The sequence below is a fragment of the Periplaneta americana genome, chromosome 14 (assembly GCF_040183065.1).
Source record: "Periplaneta americana isolate PAMFEO1 chromosome 14, P.americana_PAMFEO1_priV1, whole genome shotgun sequence".
Taxonomy (NCBI): domain Eukaryota; kingdom Metazoa; phylum Arthropoda; class Insecta; order Blattodea; family Blattidae; genus Periplaneta; species Periplaneta americana.
Window position 1 is genome coordinate 17,812,859 of NC_091130.1, and position 24,407 is coordinate 17,837,265.

Consider the following 24,407-nt stretch of genomic DNA (forward strand, 5'->3'; position numbering starts at 1 on the left):
ATAAGGTGATAGTGTATAGCCAAGGTAAGTGAAGGTATTTACTTTTTCTATTATTCTATTATTTATGCAATATAAACCTAGAGGACATCGTCGACCAGGAAGACCTTTAAGAAGACTGCTAGATGGGGCCGAAACAGGTCTACAGAGGCCTAATTCGTGAAGGATGATGATGATGATTATTTTATTATTCAAACAGATTTTACTTGGTACAGGGAATTTCCCACAAAATGACATGATTTTCGATTTTTCAATATTAATTTCCATGTTATATTTTTCACTGACCATATTTAAATTGTGTACTGAATATTGTAAATCATCTTCAGTTGATGCCATGAGAACTAGATCATCAGCGAAAAGTAAAGCATCAAGCTGCAAATTTCGATTAATTGGAATAAATCCATGGCGTGTCTGTCGCCAATCTTGAATGATTCTATTTATATACACAGTGAAACCTGTTCAAATCGGAACCTGAATAATCCGGAATCCTGTCTATTTCGGAACAATTTATTGGTCCCGGCGAAATTCGTATGTATTATGTGCAATTTTTCCTGAATAAAACGGAAACTTCCAACGCGGAAACAGAAACTGCCTACTTCTATTCAAAACGGAAATAATATTTTGAGCACACTATATTTTGAAACAGTGTGTAATTTCAAGGAATATACGAAATATATAGGTCACTAAGATAAAAACAAGTATTCTTTGCAAAATTTTAGGGTGTACGAGGGTACGAGGGTGTGTTGGCCTGTCGGTCATAAATTTTATTACTCTGTTGACTAGGCAGGCGAGTCTGTTCAAAGATTTTCAATGCTTCACACCCGTCCCATACACAGTCGTAGCTAGGCAGAGCGCAAATGTAGTGATTTCCTGGTAAAAAAAAGTTGCATAAAATGTAGCATTAACATTAAGTGATGAAGTAAAAGTTATCGAGTTAAAGAAAAATTAGAAACGAAGTGTATGTGAAATAATATTGAAGTACAGTTGCGGGAAACTCAGGTGTGGCACTTTAAAAAATAAAGATCATAATGAGTGAGTGACTTGCAGCCAGTATTGGTGATATAAAAGGAACCAGAAAACAACAGTTTATGTGGAAATAAATGAACTGTTGTGGGAGTGGGTTCTTCATGACCTTTCAAAGAACATGCCGATTTCTAAATCTATTCTGCAAAACAAGCCATTGTACTGGCAAAGAAATTACATAAAGCAGAATTCAAAGCTTCTAATGGATGGCTCCTAGTCCAATTAATTAATACTGTAATGTGCAGTCATATACAATACAGTATTATAGTATAGTTTTGGATATCAAATTGAATGAGATTAGTAAACTTTAGTAGTGTTTAATGATTAATGAGTGAGTTACGATATTATTTTCATCAAGATGATTCACCAACGGAATAAGCGACAGAAGACTGATTTAATGTGAGTAGTGTTAAATTGAATATTTTGCGACATGCCATTTTGTTTTTCATGTATATGAATGATAAAATATTCCTTTTTAATGTAACACCTGAATAATACGGAAACCTGTCCACAACGGAAAAAAAATTAGGACCATGTCACTTCCGTCCTGAACAGGTTTCACTGTATATAATAAACAGAAGTGGTAAAAGGCCACAGCCTTGTCATACTCCACTATAAATAGGTCGCCACTGTGAAAGTTTATTGTTGCTTCGAATTGCTATGATGGTTGTTTTATATATATTGTAAATATTTTGTATAAGCTGTTGAGGCACTTGATCATCTGCCAAAATCTGAAGTAATTTATCAAAAGCCTTTTTAAAGTCAATGAAGGCCATATGCGTTTCTCGATTAAATTTTCTATGTTTACCATGAAACAATGGTAAATAAGGTAATGATATTCTACAGGCATATTATGTATGTATTAAATAGTTGCATGGGAATCCCAAGATCGAAATCTCTCGTCCCATTCCAATAATTGTGGACAGATTAATCAAACTTCCCAACAGAAAAAAGAGGGGGAGGGGAAGAGGTCGAATAGTACAGAGAAGTTACACTACCTAGAAGCTGCCATATCCATGCCAGCAACAGAGAGCATTTGGTTCAGGACCTCACGTGATGCTGAAGACGGAGGAACAGCTGGAGGAACACCATTGTGATCCTCTGACGAACCTTTACGAGATGTACAACCTGGTGTGCAGCCATCCATGTCGAGTGGACATCTCGGAGCTCCAACAGCATGCAAGTAGTAAAGTTTCTTATCTCCTTCACTGTCTGGTGGAACTACATGACGTGGCGTTGCCCCTGAATTGTTCCTGTACAGATACAGTCCCAGAAAAAAAAAATAAATGACAGGATGTTCACAATATTACATTCCCATCACAAATGCCATGCTTTTCACAACAATTCGGTTCCTTTGTCATGTTGTGGGTGGTATTACTGTTTATAATTCTATTCATGGGCTATAATTCGAAAGACATAATAGACATAAAATCACTCAAATAGATAAACTTTCGTTTTCTGGATTACACACAATAGGAATATACGTTACAAGAGCGGTATGTTGATGTTTTCATGTTCGAGGAAAAGATTGAAAAAGCAAAACGTAGTTGAGCTTTTTTAATTTCCGACAACATGAAAACAAACATATCGCTCGTGTATCATACATTATTTTGTGCGAAGATCGTTTATTACATACCTGAAAGAGGAATTTATAATTACTTGCAATGAAATCTCCATCTTGGTTTCTGTTCAATGACAGCAACTTTTAAAAACTAAAATAACTATCTTCAACATTGTTGCTATAAAATGTTTTCTGTGTTTACTATATTCCAGCAGGCCGTGATATAAGACTGTCTTTTTTTTCCCCCCAGTCTATAAATGCGAACTTAAAACAAACGGTAAGGTTATGTAATGATTTATTTTTCATTTTAATATTTTAACAATATTATTTATATAACATATTGCAGTAATAACATCGGCATCTGGAATCTTGTTGATTTTTTCACAGCTTCCTTAATGTTACTTGCATTACAAATGCAGTACCTTTTGTGGTGTTCTAGAGTTTACTTAATTTTTGCAAATATTTAAAAACAATAATTAACAGTGCAATTTAGGTGAAATTGCAGTGGTAAGTTTCCAATTTATAATTAATACTATGTTAAACGTCTCTAAAAATAATATGTTAAAAGCCTAAAGCAGTAAAATGAATATGGCGCTTAAGCGGTAAGAATAGGGAAATTGTTATGTGTGTTACGTTGGGAATACTGAATGTGCTATTTCACACTTACCGCGTATTGGTTTCGTGCGGAAAGCAAGCAAATACGCACGATCTCGTACAAAATAGTACATTATGCAACGAGCCTATAATGGTAGTAATTAAGACGCGAGTATGTTTATGAAACGAGCGCAAGCAAGTTTCATAATTTTCATACAAGAGTTTAATTACCATTATAGGCAAGTTTCATACGACTTTTTATGCTCGACCATATTTCTAACTTGAAATTATTCATAAGTATTCATGTTATTCTTACCTGACTGGGGAGCAGAACTGACCTTGTGCAATATCTCGTAAATTGTGAGATGTGCGCAGATGCAAAGTATTGATTTTTTCCGACAAACGAATGTCATTGAACTTGATATAATCTAGAGAGTAAAATAAACATTAACCTTGATATAACCTTGAAATTGATTTAGACATTGAAAAACGAGATGCCAAATTGAATTTATTTGAATATTATTTACAATTAACGCTAATTATTATAGTAAAAGAACATAACCTTCTCTGACAGTATTGGATTTCCAGCCTCCATGATGTTTTGCTAGTTGTCTTTCGATTGCATATGTCAGAATAATCGATACTTGCACTTTCATATTGCTTTCTGATTGGTGGAAAACCTGAACTTTAATGAATAGGTGTACTTTAATGAGGTCCATTAAAGGGCTGCTACCAGGTGTATAATTACTACATTTCGGCATGGTCGAGCATAAAAGTATTATTTGTAATTCTAAATGTAAGATATTTTACTTCATTTACACATTGCACAGTTGAAATATGTGTATGTATGCAATTGAACTCCATTCTTATTCACGACCTTTGTTTCATCACAGGACTTCTCTACTTGCTAAAATTCTCTTTATATTGTCCTTTTCCATGTTATTTTTCATCCTTCTACTTTTTGTTCTCCTTGTGGGTTCCATTCCAGTAATCATCTAAATCTATGCTGCAGTTGCTCTCAAATTAAAAATGGATGTCTCTCTCACATATACATATGTGCGTATATACACATACAGTATGTATACAGTAAAATCCTGTTTTAACATTCCAAATTTCGAGGAATGATTTCAAAGGTCTCGGTAGATCTACCATAAAAACAATATAATTGATTTCCACTTTCAAGGAACACCGAGTTAGGGAAAATCCCTTTGAATACATTTGAATAGATTTCTTTATATATAACCCGTCATAAGAAAATTTCGAACCTATTTCAAACATATTTTGTGGTTAATTTCTTAAGGTACGGTCATACCAATGTTGTTGTTGTTTTCTAATATCAGGCGTTACTTACTTACTCACTTACTTACAAATGGCTTTTAAGGAACCCGAAGGTTCATTGCTGCCCTCACATAAGCCCGCCAGCGGTCCCTATCCTGCGCAAGATTAATCCAGTCTCTATCATCATACCCCACCTCCCTCAAATCCATTTTAATATTATCCTCCCATCTACGTCTCGGCCTCCCTAAAGGTCTTTTTCCCTCCGGTCTCCCAACTAACACTCTATATGCATTTCTGGATTCGCCCATACGTGCTACATGCCCTGCCCATCTCAAACGTCTGGATTTAATGTTCCTAATTATGTCAGGTGAAGAATACAATGCATGCAGTTCTGTGTTGTGTAACTTTCTCCATTCTCCTGTAACTTCATCCCGCTTAGCCCCAAATATTTTCCTAAGCACCTTATTCTCAAACACCCTGAACCTATGTTCCTCTCTCAGAGTGAGAGTCCAAGTTTCACAACCATACAGAAGAACCGGTAATATAACTGTTTCATAAATTCTAACTTTCAGATTTTTGGACAGCAGACTGGACGATAAGAGCTTCTCAACCGAATAATAACACGCATTTCCCATATTTATTCTGCGTTTAATTTCCTCCCGAGTGTCATTTATATTTGTTACTGTTGCTCCAAGATACTTGAATTTTTCCACCTCTTCGAAGGATAAATCTCCAATTTTTATATTTCCATTTCGTACAATATTCTGGTCACGAGACATAATCATATACTTTGTCTTTTCGGGATTTACTTCCAAACCGATCGCTCTACTTGCTTCAAGTAAAATGTCCGTGTTTTCCCTAATCGTTTGTGTATTTTCTCTTAACATATTCACGTCATCCGCATAGACAAGAAGCTGATGTAACCCGTTCAATTCCAAACCCTGCCTGTTATCCTGAACTTTCCTAATGGCATATTCTAGCGCGAAGTTAAAAAGTAAAGGTGACAGTGCATCCCCCTGCTTTAGCCCGCAGTGAATTGGAAAAGCATCAGATAGAAACTGACCTATACGGACTCTGCTGTATGTTTCACTGAGACACATTTTAATTAATCGAACTAGTTTCTTGGGAATACCAAATTCAATAAGAATATCATATAATACTTCCCTCTTAACCGAGTCATATGCCTTTTTGAAATCTATGAATAACTGATGTACTGTACCCTTATACTCCCATTTTTTCTCCATTATCTGTCGAATACAAAAAATCTGATCAATAGTCGATCTATTACGCCTAAAACCGCACTGATGATCCCCAATAATTTCATCTACGTACGGAGTTAATCTTCTCAAAAGAATATTGGACAAAATTTTGTACGACGTCAACAAAAGTGATATTCCTCGAAAGTTACCACAGTTGGTTTTGTCCCCCTTTTTAAAAATAGGTACAATTATAGACTCCTTCCATTGTTCTGGTACAATTTCTTTTTCCCAAATAGCAAGTACAAGTTTATAAATTTCGCTATATAATGCACTTCCACCATCTTGTATTAATTCTGCTGGAATTTGATCGATACCAGGAGACTTGTACTTTTTCAGATTTTCTATCGAAATTTCGACTTCTGAAAGCGTGGGTTCGGGTATAAATGGCTCAGCAGTTTGTATTTCAATTTCGTCCCGATCATTTCTATTTGGCCTATGTACATTTAGTAATTGCGCAAAATAGTTTTTCCATCTGTTTAGGATTGATGGAGAGTCTGCAAGCAAGTCGCCATTCTCATCCTTGATCACGTTTACCCTTGGCTGATATCCGTTCTTAAATTCCTTTATACCCTTATATAAATCTCGAATGTTTTTATTCTTACTATTTGTTTCTACCTCATTCAGTTTTTCCTTCAAGTAACCTCTCTTTTTATTACTAAGTGTACGACATGCTTCCCGTCTTTCATTGAAATAATTATCTCTCTTCTCCTCAACTGTTTCCTGTAAGAATTTCAATTTTGCCTGTTTCCTTCTTTCTACTACCATGCAACAATCTTCATCAAACCACGGTTTCTTTTTCTTAGTTTCATAATAACCTATGCTCTGCTCAGCTGCAATTTTGATACTATCTCTGATATTTTCCCACACGCTATTAACATCTAATTCTTTCTCAACTTCGTCGGAACTTTCTAAAGTGGCAAACCTATTCGAAATTTCGACCTGATAATTTTGCTTAGCTTCCTCGTCCTTTAATTTCAAAATATTGAATTTAGTAATAATTGTTGCTCTACTCGCTTGGCTACTGATAATCTTTCTCTTAATTCTCCAATCACCAAATAATGGTCAGAATTACAGTCTGCACCCCTGAAAGTTCGAATATCTACTATACTAGTATGTCTCCGTTTATCTATCAAGATGTGATCTATTTGGTTGTGTGTCAATCCATCTGGAGAAGTCCAAGTATATTTATGTATATCCTTATGGGGGAATGTTGTACTTTTGACAATTAAATTTTTCGATGTGGCAAAGTTGACTAATCTAACTCCATTGTCACTACTAATTGCGTGTAGGCTCTCTTTTCCAATAGTTGGTCTAAAAATATCCTCCCGTCCTACTTTAGCATTGAAATCCCCCAATAAAATTTTCATGTGATATCTAGGGAACTGATCAAAAGTATGTTCCAATTCCTCATAGAAGCTATTCTTTATATGGTCGTCTTTCTCTTCGGTAGGGGCGTGTGCATTTATAACCATGATGTCGCACCATCTACCCTTAAGTACTAAATATGATAACCTGTCACTGATAAATTCGACCTTTTTTACTGCTGATTTTATTCTTTTATGAACAAAGAATCCTGTTCCTAATTGGTGATTATTGTTTCCTTCCCCATAATACAACAAGTAATCTCCTATTTCTGATATGCCATTCCCATCTAACCTAACCTCTTGTACTCCTACGAAGTCTATTCTATACCTAGCTAGTTCTTTTGCTACTAATGTTACCCCTCCTGTTCTATAAAGACTAGTTACGTTCCAAGTGCCAAATCTCAAAACCTTATTCCTTTGCTGTGGTCGTGCCAGAGAATCAGTCCTATTCCGAGGCTTATTATAGGGATACGTAACAAGCTGTTTTTTACGGTGATGGGTTGTTAGCCCTTCGCCCAACCCCCAAGCTGGAGGACCACCCCTTATCGGCTGTCCACGACTGCTTATTCAATATATTCGCAGCTACCCTCCATATCTGGAGGCCGTCTCCTCTATCCGCAACCTGAGGACGCGCCATGCCGTGGTGATAGGGACCCACAACACATGGAATATCAGGCGTTTGACAATAAAGTCATTTGACCTCTTGCACTCCAATATTTTTCAAAGATATTATCACGGTCAGCCAATGAAGCACAGATTTTGAGGTGTTCCGAATCCATTTCTTGGTTTGAGTTGCACAATGGGCAGTTAGAGGACTGATATATTCCAATTCTATGCAGGTGTTTGGCCAAACAATCATGGCCTGTTGCCAATCTAAATGCAGCTACAGACGATTTTCATGGTAAATCGGGAATTAACTGTGGATTTTGATGCAGGGAGTTCCATTTTTTCCCTTGGGATTGAGTTATCAAATTTTGTTTGTTGAAGTCTAAGTATGTAGATTTAATAAATCTTTTCACAGAGTAATACGTAGATTTAGTAACAGGTCTGTAAGTAGCAGTGCTGCCCTTCTTTGCTAAAGCATCAGCATTCTCGTTTCCCAGGATTCCACAATGGGATGGTATCCATTGGAATACAATTCTTTTATTGAGTGATATTAATTGAGAGAGCATTTTAGTTATTTCTGCTGTTTGAGATGAAGGTGTGTGTTTGGAGACGATTGATAGAATAGCTGCTTTGGAGTCTGACAATACAACTGCATTCCTAAATTTATTGATGTGGCATAGAAGATTCCTGAGACATTCACTTATTGCAATGATTTCACCATCAAAACTTGTTGTTCCATATCCAAGAGATCTATAAAGGGAGAAGAGACAGCACATAACACCTGCACCAGCACCTTGTTCTCTGGAGATCAAGGATCCGTCGGTGTATAAATGAAGCCAGTTTTGTGGAGGGTACCTAATATTAATTGTCTCTAAAGACAATTGTTTCAGTATTAATATATTAATATACAATTAAGACTGGAAGCCCTACGGACCTGTTTCATACCGACCCTAACATACGGCAGCCAAACCTGGTCGTGGACTAAAAAACAAGCTCAGAAGATACAGGTATGCCAACGCAAAATGGAAAGAAAGATATTAGAGATTAAACTACAGGACAAAGTAAGAAATGAAGAACTGAGATTAAAAAGCAGTAGGCCTATCGAAATGGCCGCAAGACAGTGAGAAGACTAAAATGGAAATGGGGAGAACACATAGCCACACTACCCGCCAACAGATGGACATATGCCACTACAGTCTGGGACCCAAGGAGAGGAAGACCAAGAAGGAGATGGGCACAGGACTTCGTTGACGTGATAGGACCGCAGTGGATGCGTATAGCGAAAGACAGAGAAAAGTAGAAAGACATAATTTTACAAATATAATCTTCATCTTACGATGTTGGTGACGTATAAACGTCCGTTGATGTGACATAAGCAGTGCTGACTACGAGGCCTGTCTAAAAAGTATCCGACCTTAATTTTTCCCGCGTAAAGTTGTGATTCTAAGGCGGCGCCACTGTGCATGGTGGAAGGAGGAACTGTAATGAGCATGCTTGAATTTTTTCACCGCATTCGCTTGTGCCAGTCACTGGCTGGTAGTCGTCAAGTAAGGTGCTGTTCTAGGTGTTTGTCGGATTTAGTTTTCTCGCAAGATGACTGAACGAATTGAGCAAAGATACTGCATCAAATTTTGTCAAAAGCTTGGTGATTCTCAAAGTCAAACAATTCGTAAGATTCAGCAGGTGTTTGGGGAAGATGCGATGGGTGTAACACAAATTAAGGAGTGGTTCAACCGATTCAAAGATGGCCGCACATCAGCGGAGAGTGAGCAGCGTTGTGGCAGGCCCCAAACTGCTCGGAGTGCATCTATTGTTGAGAGGGTGCGAAATTTGGTGATGGCAGATCGTCGTTTGACCGTGCGGGAGATTGCCGAAGAGGTTGGAGTGAGTAAAGATTCTGCACATGCAATTTTGTGTGATGATTTGAACATGAACCGAGTGGCTGCGAAATTCGTGCCCAAGTTGTTGTCCCCGGAACAAAAAGACCTCCGTCGTGACGTTGCACAGGACCTTCTGGACACCGCCAACACTGATCCTGGGTTTCTGAACACCGTGATAACTGGAGATGAGTTATGGGTGTACGGGTACGACCCAGGAACAAAAAGACAGTCGTCGCAATGGAAGCATCCCGAGTCTCCAAGGCCGAAGAAAGCGCGGCAGGTGCGAAGCAAAATCAAGATGATGCTGACTGTTTTCTTTGATGTCCGTGGAATTGTGCATCACGAATACGCACCGGAAGGACAAATGGTGACAAAGGAGTACTATCACGATGTTCTCTGGCGACTCCGTGATGCAGTTCGGCGCAAAAGACCAGACATGTGGACGGCGAACAACTGGCACTTGCATCACGACAACGCCCCCGCACATTCATCCCAATTGATACACACTTTCTTGGCCAAACATGGAATTACAACCGTTCACCAACCTCCCTACTCTCCAGACCTGGCTCCTTGCGACTTCTGGTTGTTTCCAAAATTGAAGACACCACTGAAAGGATCCCATTTTGAGAGTAGAGAAGAGATAATGCGGAATGCGACGACGGAGCTGAACACCATTCCAAAAGAAGACTTCCAGAGGTGTTTCCGGCAGTGGAAGGATCGGTGGGCTAAGTGTGTGCAAGCACAAGGGGCCTACTTTGAAGGGGATTAGGATCCCAACCCCGTCAGGTATTTGAAATATTTTTTCTGGCTAAAGGTCGGATACTTTTTAGACAGACCTCGTAGATCAGACACTATGGACAGTACTCTATAACAGAGTCGCCGGTATGAAGGGATAATTCCAAGCCTTTGGCGTGAGACGATCTCGATAGCTCAGTGGTAGAGCGCCTGACCGGAGTACAGGAAGTCGCAGGTTGGAATCCCGCTCGAGGTTATGAAATTTTTCTTTCATACCATGGCATGATTGTGACTATAATAGTGTTTAAATTCACATAATTTTAGGTTTAGAATAAGTAACAGTAGAACACACAACAGTGAAGTGAAGTAAAGTGAGGAGAAGTGAAGTGATTCAACTCTGAGTAAGGCCCACAGGGACTAGCTCACCCCATGAGGTAAAGCTGCCCTACCGATGGTAAGAGGCCCTTGCCTGCTAAGGATGTAATGGGCTTTTCTAATTCTAATTCTAAATAATTTCACCTATTTCAATAAGCTAAAAATGGACTTCTTAAAAATCTAAAAATCCAGTCTGTAGTAATGAGTATTAAGAATATGTAAATATAATGTACCTATAGTTAATTTTGTTCAACAATATCGACTTCAGTGGAAAAAACATGTCGAAAGGATGGATCATACTAGATGGCCTAAACAGATTCTTATTTATGTACCAAGAGGAAAGAGGAAATTGGGAAGACCACGCAAGCGCTGACATGAGACCGTAACAGATCCTGTAGGGTCTAATATGTGACGGATATGATGATGATGATGATGATGAAATATAATGTAGTTAAATGACCAAGGGGGGAGGGGGGCAGTTGTTTCTATTCTCAGCCCTTCCTTGCTTACAATGAAAAGCCAGAATTTAAGGGAAAAATAAAAATAATTGAGGAGCGTTTTTGCAAAAGTCGATAGATGCAGAAATCAAAATTTTACAGAAATTACACTAAGTGACAGGATCTATCGAGTTTTGAAAAAAACCTGGAAGGTTTGGTAGTCTCTACATACGGCATGAATCAAGTTTTGGTAAATCTGATTTCATAGATCGATTCCAGAGGAAGAAAATATACGCTATCCATATGTAACTCACTTTCGAAAAATTCTGCATCTATCGACTTCTGCAAAAACGCTCAATTAATCCTTCAGAGATTCGTTAAAAAGGGGAGAAAGAGAAAAAAACTCTGTGTATCTGGGTGTGAAGTGCAGCTACTGTACCCTCAAGAACTTAATAAACACAATTAAGGAGGCGGGGAATAAAGAAAAACGATCATTAATCACCAGAGTTTTAAAATGTAGACAATGTTCATACTTGTAACTCAGATCAGCTCCAAACACAATGAGGGCCTGCACGATTGCAAGACTGCCTCGTGTGACTGCCAGATGGAGAGGTGTGTTGCCGTCATGGTCACCAATATTTACATCTACTTCTCGGCTTAGCAGTGCCACCACGCATTCCAAACGGTTTCTTAACACCATGATATGAAGAGCTGTGTGTCCATTAAAATTGACTGCATTAATGTCGCATCCCATATCCACGAGAGCTTCAATTACTCCCCTTGAACACGACCAATGAAGAGGTGTGCCACCATACTTCATATCCTGAAAATTGAAAAAAAAAAAAAAAATCTTTTACTTTGCTATTTTTTATTACCTTCTTACTTAAAAAGGTAACATTTACGAAGTACTTTATGTCTGAAAACTCAATACAAACTACAGGGTCTTTCATAAGTAACGAGTCTATCGAAAAATAAATTATTTTGGATGATTTTTGAAATGATTTTCATCCTCACGAGAAAGAACCCTTCCTGGTGCCGTACAATCGATTTGGAAACAAACACCCCCTCCCCTAACCACCAAAGCTATTAAACAAAAGAATGGTTAGTGTTTTAACAAATTAATCTTAGTCCGTTAAATTTACTACAAAAACGAACAATTAAAATTTGTTTGAAGAAATGTTTCCATTATCGAACTAAATTAATTTATTCTGAATTTAATGTATTTAATATTGAACAAATTTATAAATATACTCTGTTAAAATTTTATCATAAAAATCGTAATAAGTTTATATTATAGGCACATAATCATGACACAAGACGAAATAATAATTCAACATTAATAGAACCTAAATGTCTCACATCTGCTGGTCTAAAGCATAGCATTAATTTTGGCCCTCGTTTGTATAATTCTTTAGCTAAATTACACCCAGAACTTCTAACATGTAACCCACTAACATATAACAAGAAAATTATAAACGTGTTAATGTCTTCAATTTGATTAAATAAATTTATAGCCTACGTGTATGAATTAATTAGCCTATATTATATTTGTATTCTATAATTTCGGAATTTATATTTTTTTTTTATAAATTGTCCTACTTTATTCACGTGCGATATTATTCTTCTCTATGTTAATATTATATTATGTAAATTCATTGCCGCTGTTATTTTAATTTTTATTTCCTATTTTATTTTATTTCATTTTTTATATTCCTTTTATATTAATATAGACCTATTATATTATATAATTTCACTGTAGCTGTAATTTTAATTTTAGTTGCTATTTTATTTTATTTTGTATATTCTCTTATATGCCTATTAATAATATATCTGAACTGCGACCGAACATGAGCGCTGGTCATTCGGTCCTCAAATTTTGTTAATATTACTATATCTCCTTTTTTTTATATTGATTGTATTATTGTATTTAATCTTTATTAAAACGCATAAATGTAAAAACAATTTCAATTGTTGACAAATTGTGGTGTACAATTTTCAAAATGTCTTCCATTCTGCTGAATGCACAAATGTAAGTGACGTATCAACTCTTCATGGACTCTGGTGAGCATGTCAGGCATAACCATTTGTATCGTGCGTTCAATTCGTTCCACTAATTCATGAATGGTGCGTGGCTTAGTCCCATAGACACTATCCTTGATGAATCTCCAGAAAAAGAAGTCCAGGGGAGTCAAATCAGGTGATCGCAGAGGCCAAGGGATTGAGCCTGTGCGACCGATCCACCTGCCTGGAAACACTTCATCTACGGAATAAACTCTTAATTTGAGCAACAAATTTTTCAAGTTCAAACCAGGCAGCAATTTTTCTCTTCTCCAATAAAGTTAAGCAGCTGCTGGCATTTTATCTTTCCAGTCTATCACAACAATGTGTATAGGCATGGCCGTGTGCCATTATCCTTGGCATATAGAAGGCCACGCTCAGGTCATTTTAAGTCTTTGGCGTATAGAAGGCCATGCTACAGGTCATTTTAAGTTGGCATCAAATGCACATTATACAGAGTGATTTATACAGAACTGACACATTTCTTTCTTTAATTATTCCGTTGGAAATTCATTCAATGACCCAATTTTAGCACCAAATTAAGCAGAATGTTCTGGAGTTTCGATTCCTTGTCATTAGATGCGCAGATGTTTATGTTTTATTCCTATTGTTGGCAGCTGTTTTCAACATTTTGTGTCAACATGAAAATGCAGTACACATTAAATCAACGACTCTTCCTTGTGAAGCAATACTGGATTACGAATTCAATTACAGCTACTCAAAGGGCATACCAGAGAGAATTTGGTGTTCGCAATCCTCCCAAAAGAAACACAATACTGGGACTGGTAAACAAATTGGAAACAACTGGATCTCTGGTGAGTGAGAAGGGCAAGCATCGTTCATCTAGGCTTCCCACGGTTGTTGTTGACATAAGAGCACAACTGGAGCAGTCACTCAAAAAATCATTAAGACTTTTGTCGCAGGAGACAGGGTACACCTACTCAATGTGTCAGAGAGCCTAAAGCCATATAGGGTTACGGTTGTTCATTAGCTACAGGAACCAGATAAGGATAAAAGATTGAATTATTGTCATTGGTTTCAGACGTTCATTGTGCAAAATCCTGCCATATTGTCCATCACATGGTTCACAGATGAAGCATGGTTCCATTTATCCGGATATGTGACGACCGAATAATTTCCAGGAACCTGTGGCCACCGAGATCTCCGGATTTGACAACGCCAGACAACATTTGCTATAGAGGTAAATAATCTCCCAAAATTCCTCTACATTTCAGGTATAATAAGTTGTCGCTAGCACAATTCGTTTTGAAACAATTAATGAAAGAAATGTGTCAGTTCTATATAAATCACTCTGTACATGGATAAGTAGCTTCCTCTGGTGGTGGGGGAGGGGATGTTTGTTTCAAAATCGACTGTACGGCACTGGGAAGGGTTCTTTCTAGTGAGGATGAACATCATTTCAAAAAATTATCCAAAATAGTTGATTTTTCGATAGACTCATTACTTATGAAAGACTCTGTATTTGCCAAAAATTAGACTGTATTATAATAAATACTGTCCCTTAACACTTTCATATTGATTTAATTTAATAAAACCATCATTCACCCATTAAATTTCTCATGACATTTCCATGTTGAATATAATATGAATATTTATTTTCAGTCAATGACTTTACTATTAATATATGTAAGGTGCAAGTCCTTACATTACATGATTTAATATTGTATGAACGTTTTCGTCGGTTTCATACCAACATCAACAGATACAACATTCTATATAGCAATATCATCACTAACAGGTACATGTGTCTCTACAAACCAAAATACAATATATATTAATAAGCATACAATATGATAAAAATGTGATAAAAAGCAACATAATTAGGACATAAATATGTCTTTCTTGTGTGACTACACCCTACTGTCAAATGATTAAAAGCACACGTGTGATTACAATACTTGTACAAATATGTTTGCAGGTCTTCACTGACAAAATAATAAAAAATAAAATGAAATCTGTATACTATATTGTGTGAAGAGATGCATTACAGTCTTGAACTATGTTAACTGATTTGTTCGTGCCCGTATTCTTGTTTTATCATCACTGCATGTCTTTTCACCTTCTAAATGTATGTACATCATGATATATAGACCGAGGTTGTGCCTTGAGTCTAATATTGAAAGTTGTTATGGATATCATTTGTATCCAACGATATATTTCAATATTAGGTTGTCTTATGATGTTGATTTGCGGCATATACTTGAACGTGTGTTATGAGCGGTGATGCTCTTCAATATAGTTAATTTACGGACGGTATCCAAATACTGTAGTTTTGTGGACTATTATAGTAAGGTGAAAGTCAGCGTTCAAGTTTAGTTGTATATGAGCGTGTGTATTCGTTGGATGTTGATTGTATGGAGGCTATGTGAAGACTCCATGTTGAAGTTTAATAAATACTGCAAAATTCTTCAAAATATGCCAAACTGTGTGTTTCAATGAGATGTCATGTTTAATTACAGATATAATTCAACTAAATTATGCTTGTAAATTGAATTAATCTGCTCACTATATACTGTATATTTTTGTATAGCTTAATTCAGGGGTTCTCAAATTATGCATCGCAACGTCCTGATGCATCATCGGTCTTTATCTGGGGCGTCACAGCTATATGGGGAAACTAAAATCCAAGAGTATAATGTACAATGAAGTGCAACATGTAAATTTTCAGTAAGTGTACATATTATTTTATTTTATTCTAATGTTATATCTTTAAATCTTTAAATTAAAAAAATACAAGCTAGTAATGTAAGAAAGAATGAGATGAAGACCGAAGAAGCAGTCGATGGACAACGTATTGCGAGACGTTACAAGCCTGGGAGTGAGGAATTGGAGGACAGAGTGAAGTGGAGAGAAGCCAAGGTCCATTTTGGACTGTAGTGCTATGATGATAATAAATTATGAGTTAGCATATATTACACGAATGCTTAGAATTTTCACTGATGTTTGTGAAGGAGCACAATATCTTTCCACATACAGACCTCAGCATACAGTTTGTTGGGGTTGTCATGAAGGAAATCTCCGACATATCCTGGTGGTGTAGTAGAGGAATGCTCACTGACTTGGGATGCAGCGATATTCACATCAGCTCCAGCCATCAAGAGTGCTTTTACACAATCTGGCTTGTCTGCCAAACATGCTACATGCAATGGTGTATGTCCATTTGAGTTCCGATAGTTTAGACATTTCGAGGATTCTGCACTGAGAGCCTGAAATAGAGAAAATCATGAATAGAAATTACACCATAGAACTCTGGTTCTTTACATTCAGTTACCACTAAATTCTAGACAATAAACAAAGCTTTGCGTTCCTTTCACAGAGTGGTTGCTTTGATTGATTTGTTCTGTCAAATTGTGTGGATCCTGTTTCCAAGTTTTGTTGTTGTTAGTTTATGCTGTTTATGTATCGTTATAATGGCGTTAAAATCACAAAACTTTCTATCCCTAAATTCTGAAAGTAATGTTTCCAGGATGTCGTAGTCAGGGATGCCGACAGAATTTATGGGCCCCTATGTAATACTGTACTCGGACCCCCGTTGAAAAAAGTAACAATTACAAGTTACCAGTTATTCTAACCATAACAATTATTTGCAAAATAAATAAAAGAGAACCCCATACACAGATATGAACTTAAAAGTATACACTTTTATTACATTGAAAACTTTTAGCAAAACTTCATATTAGCACAATATATTATATTCATAAAATATTATTCTTAAACACCTGTATTTTCTAACTTGCAGTCCAACAACAACAAACAACTCTCCTTGACTTCATTGATGCACAATCATCAATTATGTCATCAATATATAAAGACCTAGCAAGATCAGGAGATTCATAGGTTTCAGTGGGGTTGGCCCTAAATTAGAGGCATGAATTGATTTTAAATATTTCGGTTCATCACTGATCTCTTTATTTAATATCTTCATGATATTTTTACGCAGTCTAGCACCCATATTAATATCTTCCAATTTTTTCCGTCTCTCCTTGTGCTTCTCAGCTCCCGATTTATGCCTGTACTTGTCCATTGTGCAGTTGAACTATAACCAGTAACACTAATGAACAGAATTTACTAGACAAACGACAATGAAAAGACGAAAGTTTCGACACGAAACATACAATGTACTGAAAAGGAAACGTATCCTGTGACTTTGGTTTTAGAGAGTCCATTAGCATATTGTGGTGGGTAGTTAAGGACACGCCAATAAATAAGAACGTGTTCAGTACAAGCGACAGGAACATAGTTCAGGCAAATGCCGGGGCCTCAATTGTCGTGTCGGTGAACGTTAATGCGAGAAACCGATCTTCTATTATATAAAAGTCAAATATTTACATATGAAGTGGTAATTTGTATTAATTCTACTATTGTTGAGTTAATATATCAAATTTATGTAACAAATATTCTTACAAAATTTTATAGTACCCGTATGTATCTATGAATAATTATTCGTGATAATAAAAAGTAATCAGACTCACTTAATCTGACGGGCCCTTATTGCTCATGGGCCCATATGCACTCACCCCTTTTGCCCTCCTTCTCAGCGATCGAAAAAAAAAAAAATCGAAAAAAAATCGAAAAAGAGAGGAGAATTGGGAGGACAAATTTAAAAGGTACGCAAAACGCGTCCTTGCAAGGGGTTGGGGCCTGTAAGAAACTAAATATGTGAGCTCCAAGCCTGTTGGCCACTAGTCTCACTCCGGGTTACGCTGCTCCACTGAAGGAGCTCTAGAAAATTTTGAAGGGGAAAACCGAAAATGGATGTAACCTCTTAGGTACCACATATGCGAGGGGGATGGAAATGTGATCAAAATGATCACGGGACAGGACGAGGAGATGGCTGGTGTAGATATGTACATTGAAATGAATTGTTATTTCGCAGTGCAGGAGGAGTCGAGAAGACTCTGTCGTCTGTTGTTCGATGACAAGGCAGGTGAAGACCGCCAGGAGAGACGCCGTGAATTCTGAATCTGCAAATTGAAAGGTTCCCTGTCCTTTCGCATTGCGATATGTGTGACGTTGCACATGTATTTCATAATTTATATAGTCTGAACTAGGGCTTTAAGTTGTTTGTTAGGAAAAAAAAGTGGGCTTATGGGGAAGGGCATATAGGTCCGTGGCCCATTTCTTTTAGGGCTCATCCCGACATTTGTCTTAACGCCTTAGGAAAACCACGGAAATACCTTAGCCAGGATGAGTTGTCTCAATATAAGAGACTAGCCAATTTGGCTTTTAGGTAATATTTCGATTGATTTATGAATTTAGGATAGATGCAATTAATAATTAATTTTGAGTAATTACGGGGTTCATGGGGATATGAGGGCAGGTCTGTGGCCCATTTCTTTTAGGGCTCATCCCGACATTTGTCTTAACGCCTTAGGAAAACCAGGGAAAAAGCTTAGGCAGGATGAGTTGTCTTAATTTCAGAGACTAGCCAGTTGGCGCTGGTCGCAGTATTTATCTATTTTTTTAATCAGAGACATTTGAAAGTGATTTCAGATAAGAAATATGATGAAACTCATTTTGTTTCAATTGCAATTTCCAAATATTTATCTTACTTACTTACTGGCTTTTAAGGAACCTGGAGGTTCATTGCCGCCCTCACATAAGCCCGCCATTTATTTACAATAGAACCCCTATTATCCGTCACCCTATTAACCGATCAGCGGATTAACCGATAGTCTTTCTCTCACTCTTTTCTTTCTTTCTTTGCTGCGGAAAAAAGTACAGTAGCCTATGTGGTGCTATGCCTTATATTAGTACCTATTCCTTTCTAGAGTCTATTATAAGCCTTTATCCTTACATATTACTATGCCGGCAATAGGAACAGTTACCGGTAGGCCTACTTGAAGATGTTTTTACCAAACTGTAAAATAGTCACTACCTGCTTTCAAAGAAATGGTCCCAAGAACTTCCGCAAAATTTAGCATAAACCCGTGCAGCATTCAGTCCTTGTTCTACTATTCGAGTGCCCGTACTTCATAATATGTATGCAAAATATCTTTCACTGGTGTCAGAAATGTTTTTCTAAGTATCGAAATAAAAATACATATAATTGATCAGTTTAGGAAAAGAGAAACTGCTACACATTTCGCATTAGAATACGAGATTGGTGTTACAAATATGCGCGATTTAATTAAAAACAAGGTTAAAGTGTATGAAGTCTGTAAATATACAACAGGAAACCTACTACCATTTTTATCTTTCCACAAAGAATCAACGCAAGGAATTTACTTGACCCTTATAAACCCATTGTTGACAACGGTACTTAGAATGAACTTCAGATTCACTATCTAGCATGTTAAACAAAACACCACGGAGGAAATTATGAAACTGTGTTATCCACTTAATTTATGAAAATATTTTATGGTACGCATTATCCGGTTTTTTCGATTAACCGTTCAGTCCACCCCCTTCATTACCACGGATAATAGAGGTTCTACTGTATTTATATTTATCATCATGGAAAAATATTTCAGGACGTCATATATGTCAACTATGTTCCGATCACGTCCTTGAAGTCGACAGTTTAGTTTGTTCACCTGATTTATAAATATCTGTTATGAACGCCAAATCACTATTCAGATAATACTGGATAAAAGAATGAGCCTCTGCTAACAGCACGGACAATGCTAGAGGAAGGGGTTCAGCACGGAGAGGGATGTTGTCACATGGAACTTATGTCAGAGTTCAGGCGCTGTTTCACAAAACACAATTTTGAGATGCCTGCAGTAACCTATAAATGTATTACGTTAAAAGCAGTTTCGAATGCAAAGGAATAAGATAATGAACGATTTTCTTTATGCTCGACCATGCCGAAATGTAGTAATTTTACACCTGGTAGCAGTCCTTTAATGCATGTCATTAAAGTACACCTACTCATTAAAGTACAGGAGTTCAGCCAATGACAACTCTGCTTACAGATGTTCAGCCAATGACAAGGCAGCTTTGTACCGTTATAAAACCGCAAGTATCGATTATTCTCCGATATGCAATCGAAAGAGAACTAGCGAAAAGTCACGGAGGCTGGAAATCCAATACTGTCGCAGAAGGTTATGTTCTGTTACTATAATAAATTAGCATTAATTGTAAATAATATTCAAATAAATTCAATTTGTCATCTCGTTTTTCAATGTCGAATTCAATAATCAAGGTTATATCAAGTTTAACGGGATTACATCAAGGTCAATGACATTATTGTTCCTCGGAAAAAATCAATACTTTCGCGTCTGCGTACATCTCACAATTCACGACCTAGAACAAGGTCACTTCCGATCTTGTCAGATACAAATAAAATGTATAAATCTGAATAATTTCAAGTTAGAAATATGGTCGAGCATAAAAAGTCGTATGAAACTCGCCTATAATGGTAATTAAGAAGCTCGTATGAAAATTATGAAACTTGCTTGAGCTCGTTTCATAAACATCCATACTCGCTTCTTAATTACTATCATTATAGGCTCGTTGCATAATGTACTATTATAGTTCTGTACTTACTAAAATTATGTCCTTACTGGTACTTGCTGCATAATGGAACACAGAATTTGCATCATAGTCCAGATGCTCCAGTGAAGCTTTCGCACCCAACAGGACTTGAACAGTACGAAGGTTGCATGTCTTTATAGCCACTTGCAGAGGAGATATGCCTGTGTTCACGTCTGGTGAATTCAGATGACTGAAATCAATTCATCAATTAACATCAGATCATAAAAATAGTGTTGGAAAAAATGGAATGAATTCATTCGAATTATTAGATTATTAAAACCTTTCAAAATAATCGAAATGGTCACAATTATTAGGTTATTTTACGACACTTTATCAACATATCAGATTATTTAGCGTCTGAATGAGATGAAGGTGATAATGCCGGTGAAATGAGTCCGGGATCCAGCACCGAAAGTTACCCAGCATTTGCTCGTATTGGGTTGAGGGAAAACCCCAGAAAAAACCTCAACCAGGTAACTTGCCCCGACTGGGAATCGAACCCGGGCCACCTGGTTCACAATATCATTCTATTATTCATTCACTCTACCACCATAACAATGGTACACGGGGCAAGAAAAGAGCAATATATTATTAGCATACTGTGATACTGTGTGCTGCTGTGATGTAGCTCATCCCATATTCTTCACAGATGGCACAAGGATAGTAATTGAAGGGTTGGATGCAAGAACAATGTGGCTCCATATTTACTAATTTTATAGGAGCTAAAAAAACGGTTTAAAAATTAAAAAAAATTATATAAAATGTTTCTTCTTGTCAGTATATTAATTGTGGCCTCCTTAATAAACTCATCCTGCTTTGTAAGAACATTTTTTTTTTTTAATTTTAGTCACTTCTTATAATCAATGGAGTGGTTGCAAAACGGTATTTGTCGAATACAGGGGGGGAGAACCATTAATCCTTCCCATTGAAGGCTTTAAGGAACCGACCTGGACAAATACCCAATGTCCCATCCCTACCTTCCCGTGGTGCAGCTGTTAGTATGCATAATTTTACGAGCTGAACTAAAGGGAGGGGCCACTCATCAATTAGCACTGGTCAGCTTGATGAGTTAATGACCGAATTTGGTATAATTTTCCTCTATTCAATACCTAATTCTCTCTTTACCCTTTCCTATCCAGTCCTCTGACTGAACTCTTACTTCCTTCGACCCCGACAGTATTAGAGCATTCGAGGCCTAGGGGTTCATTTCACTTTCCTTCCTACCCTTCCTACTTTTCTGTTCCTAGTGCTGACCTGCTATGGCACTAAAATCGTCCTCCAGTGGCTTAAGGAGGGAAAGTTGGTGATCAACAAGATCTCCCAACTAGGTCCAGTGGACCCGTCGACCAACAGCAGGTGTGGTCCTCCAGACATTCTGGGTGTTGTTAGTGAATGAAGTAGCCACCAAAACATTAAAATATGGTGTTTACTTTAATCGGCTACAACTTGCCATTTAACACAATCTCAAGGGAAAAAATGGAACTCTCTGCATCATAATCCACAGTTGATTCCTGATTTACCATGCAAATCGTCTGTAGCTGCATATAGATTGGCAACAGGCCATGACTGTTTGCCCAAGCATCTGCATAGAATTGGAATATATCAGTCCCCTAACTGTCCATTGTGCAACTCAAATCAAGAAATGGATTCAGAACATCTCAAAATCTGTGCGTCAGTTGCTAACCATGACAATATCTTTGAAAAATATTGGAGTGCAAGAGGTCAAATGACTTTATTGTCAAATGCCTGGCATTAGAAAACAACAACAACATAATCAATGGAGCGCATTACCTGGGAAAGGTAAAGGAATTACATTCTACTCTCACTGGAAAAAAAGGTAACACCTGGATTAGCAATAAGAAAGGTCTATCCTGTGGCCAATGAACCGAGGCCATTAAAATGAGCACTAATGTCATTGTAGTTAAATCTCTCCCTGGTAGAAGCCTTAGCAATACCCATTGCAGGAGATGCAATGAGCATGAAACTTTACCCCACGTGCTAGGTTTCTGCCCTCAGGGCGAATTACTGCGAATTGACAGACATAACACAGCCCGCTCAATAATTGCTAACAGATTAAGGGAACATGGTGAATACGAAGTATATGAGGAAGTTCAACGTCTTTCTATGGAAGAATCTACACGGCGTGCTGACATCATAAGAATTGACCAGATAAAAAACTGTAAGGTTCAAAATTAATGAAGATCAACCAAAGCAGGTATATGAAGAGAAACGCGCTATTTACCTTCCATGCTGTGATGATCTCAGTCATAAATATAATATTCAAGATTGGAATGTCATTGGACTTATGTTTGGTACACGAGGAACAATTCAGGTGTATAATTACTACATTTCGGCATGGTCGAGCATAAACGATTTTTTGAGTCATACTTTTTGTGTTATTTGTTTTATTAAGCTAAGCCATTCGTAAGTGTGCTTTCATTACGAAACTCGTTCCTATTATAATAATATATACATATTCCACACTCAGTAAAAATACATTAATTTTTTCTATTTTGATTTTAAATTTTATCATGATTCATAAAGTTGATGAAGTATATAAACATTATTTAGTGTTCACTACTTCAACACAATATTTTGAAAATACATAAATACAAAATATTTGTTTGCAATGCTAAATATTTAATTTTTATTAGGTTTACATTACAATTTATTTACATTCGTGAAATGCCTTAACTTGTCAAATATTATAAACAGGGGCGGACGCAGGATTTTTTTTCGGGGAGGGATTTGAGGGGATAGTAAAAATGGAGTAATGAGAAATAAGTTTATATACTTACAATTTGTTTCCGAGTCACAAACATTTACAAGTTATATATATATTATTTTAATGTACCGAAGTACATATCATATTTCCATGCAGATATTCTGTGTCATCATACGATGAAAGAGAGAATTTTTCTCCGTTCCATTACTCTTTCATCGTATTTACAAGTTGGCCTGAGTAGCATAGTCGGTATAGCCTTCTGTGCTCGAAGTTGTGGGTTCTACCCCAACCCAGCTCAATGGTATTTAAATGTGTTTAAATGCGACAGGCCTCATATCAGTCGATTTACTGGCATGTAAAAGAAGTCCTGAGGGAAAAAATTCCGGCACACCGGCAACGCTGATATAACCTCGGCAATTGCGAGCGTTGTTAAATAAAACATAATTTTTTAATTTTAACATTTATAATGACTGCAGTACAAAAACAATGACAGAATGACATTTACAGAAGAAGGTGACGAGGCTTCTTAGACATTTCATCCAGTACTTCATGAGCTTTTACTTCTACATTTTTATGTATATACATCAAGGCCAGTCCATTTAATCTGTCTGCTCCCATTGTGCTCCTCAAGTAAGTCTTCAAATACCGCAATGTTGAGAACGACCGTTCTGGTGTTGCTGTAGTTACAGGCAACGTACAGAAAAGTTTCAGCGCCTTGAGAGTGCATGGAAAAATAATTTCATTGCACCTGTTCAAAGATGATATAAAATCAGTAGGTATTAGGTGAAGATTTTTCTGATCAAGGAAATTTCTTCTCCACATCTTCAATTCACTGAAGAAAGACTCTGGTGATGCATCAACATCATTGGGCCACTGATTTACTATAGCCTCAACAGCAGTTTCTAAATCTTCATCTGATGCTCGCACTATGTTTTTAGGCAGAAAAGTTTGTATGGACTTTAGGATTCCCTTATGATTTAAAAACCTGTCCTTGAGCTGACTAATGAAATAGTCT

At 37.0% G+C, this 24,407-nt stretch overlaps 1 protein-coding gene across 2 annotated transcripts in view; it reads right to left on the reverse strand.

Moving 5' to 3' along the window:
• iPLA2-VIA (calcium-independent phospholipase A2 VIA) overlaps positions 1 to 24,407 on the reverse strand; it is a 64,513-nt gene that overhangs the window by 33,616 nt on the left and 6,490 nt on the right. For both annotated transcript variants that reach the window (XM_069845054.1, XM_069845055.1), the window contains exons 4-7: positions 20,680 to 20,857; positions 16,167 to 16,394; positions 11,643 to 11,932; positions 2,019 to 2,273 (exon numbers count right to left, since the gene is read on the reverse strand). In XM_069845054.1, the coding sequence (XP_069701155.1) occupies positions 2,019 to 2,273; positions 11,643 to 11,932; positions 16,167 to 16,394; positions 20,680 to 20,857 (951 nt within the window). The remainder of the gene's footprint in view (positions 1 to 2,018; positions 2,274 to 11,642; positions 11,933 to 16,166; positions 16,395 to 20,679; positions 20,858 to 24,407) is intronic.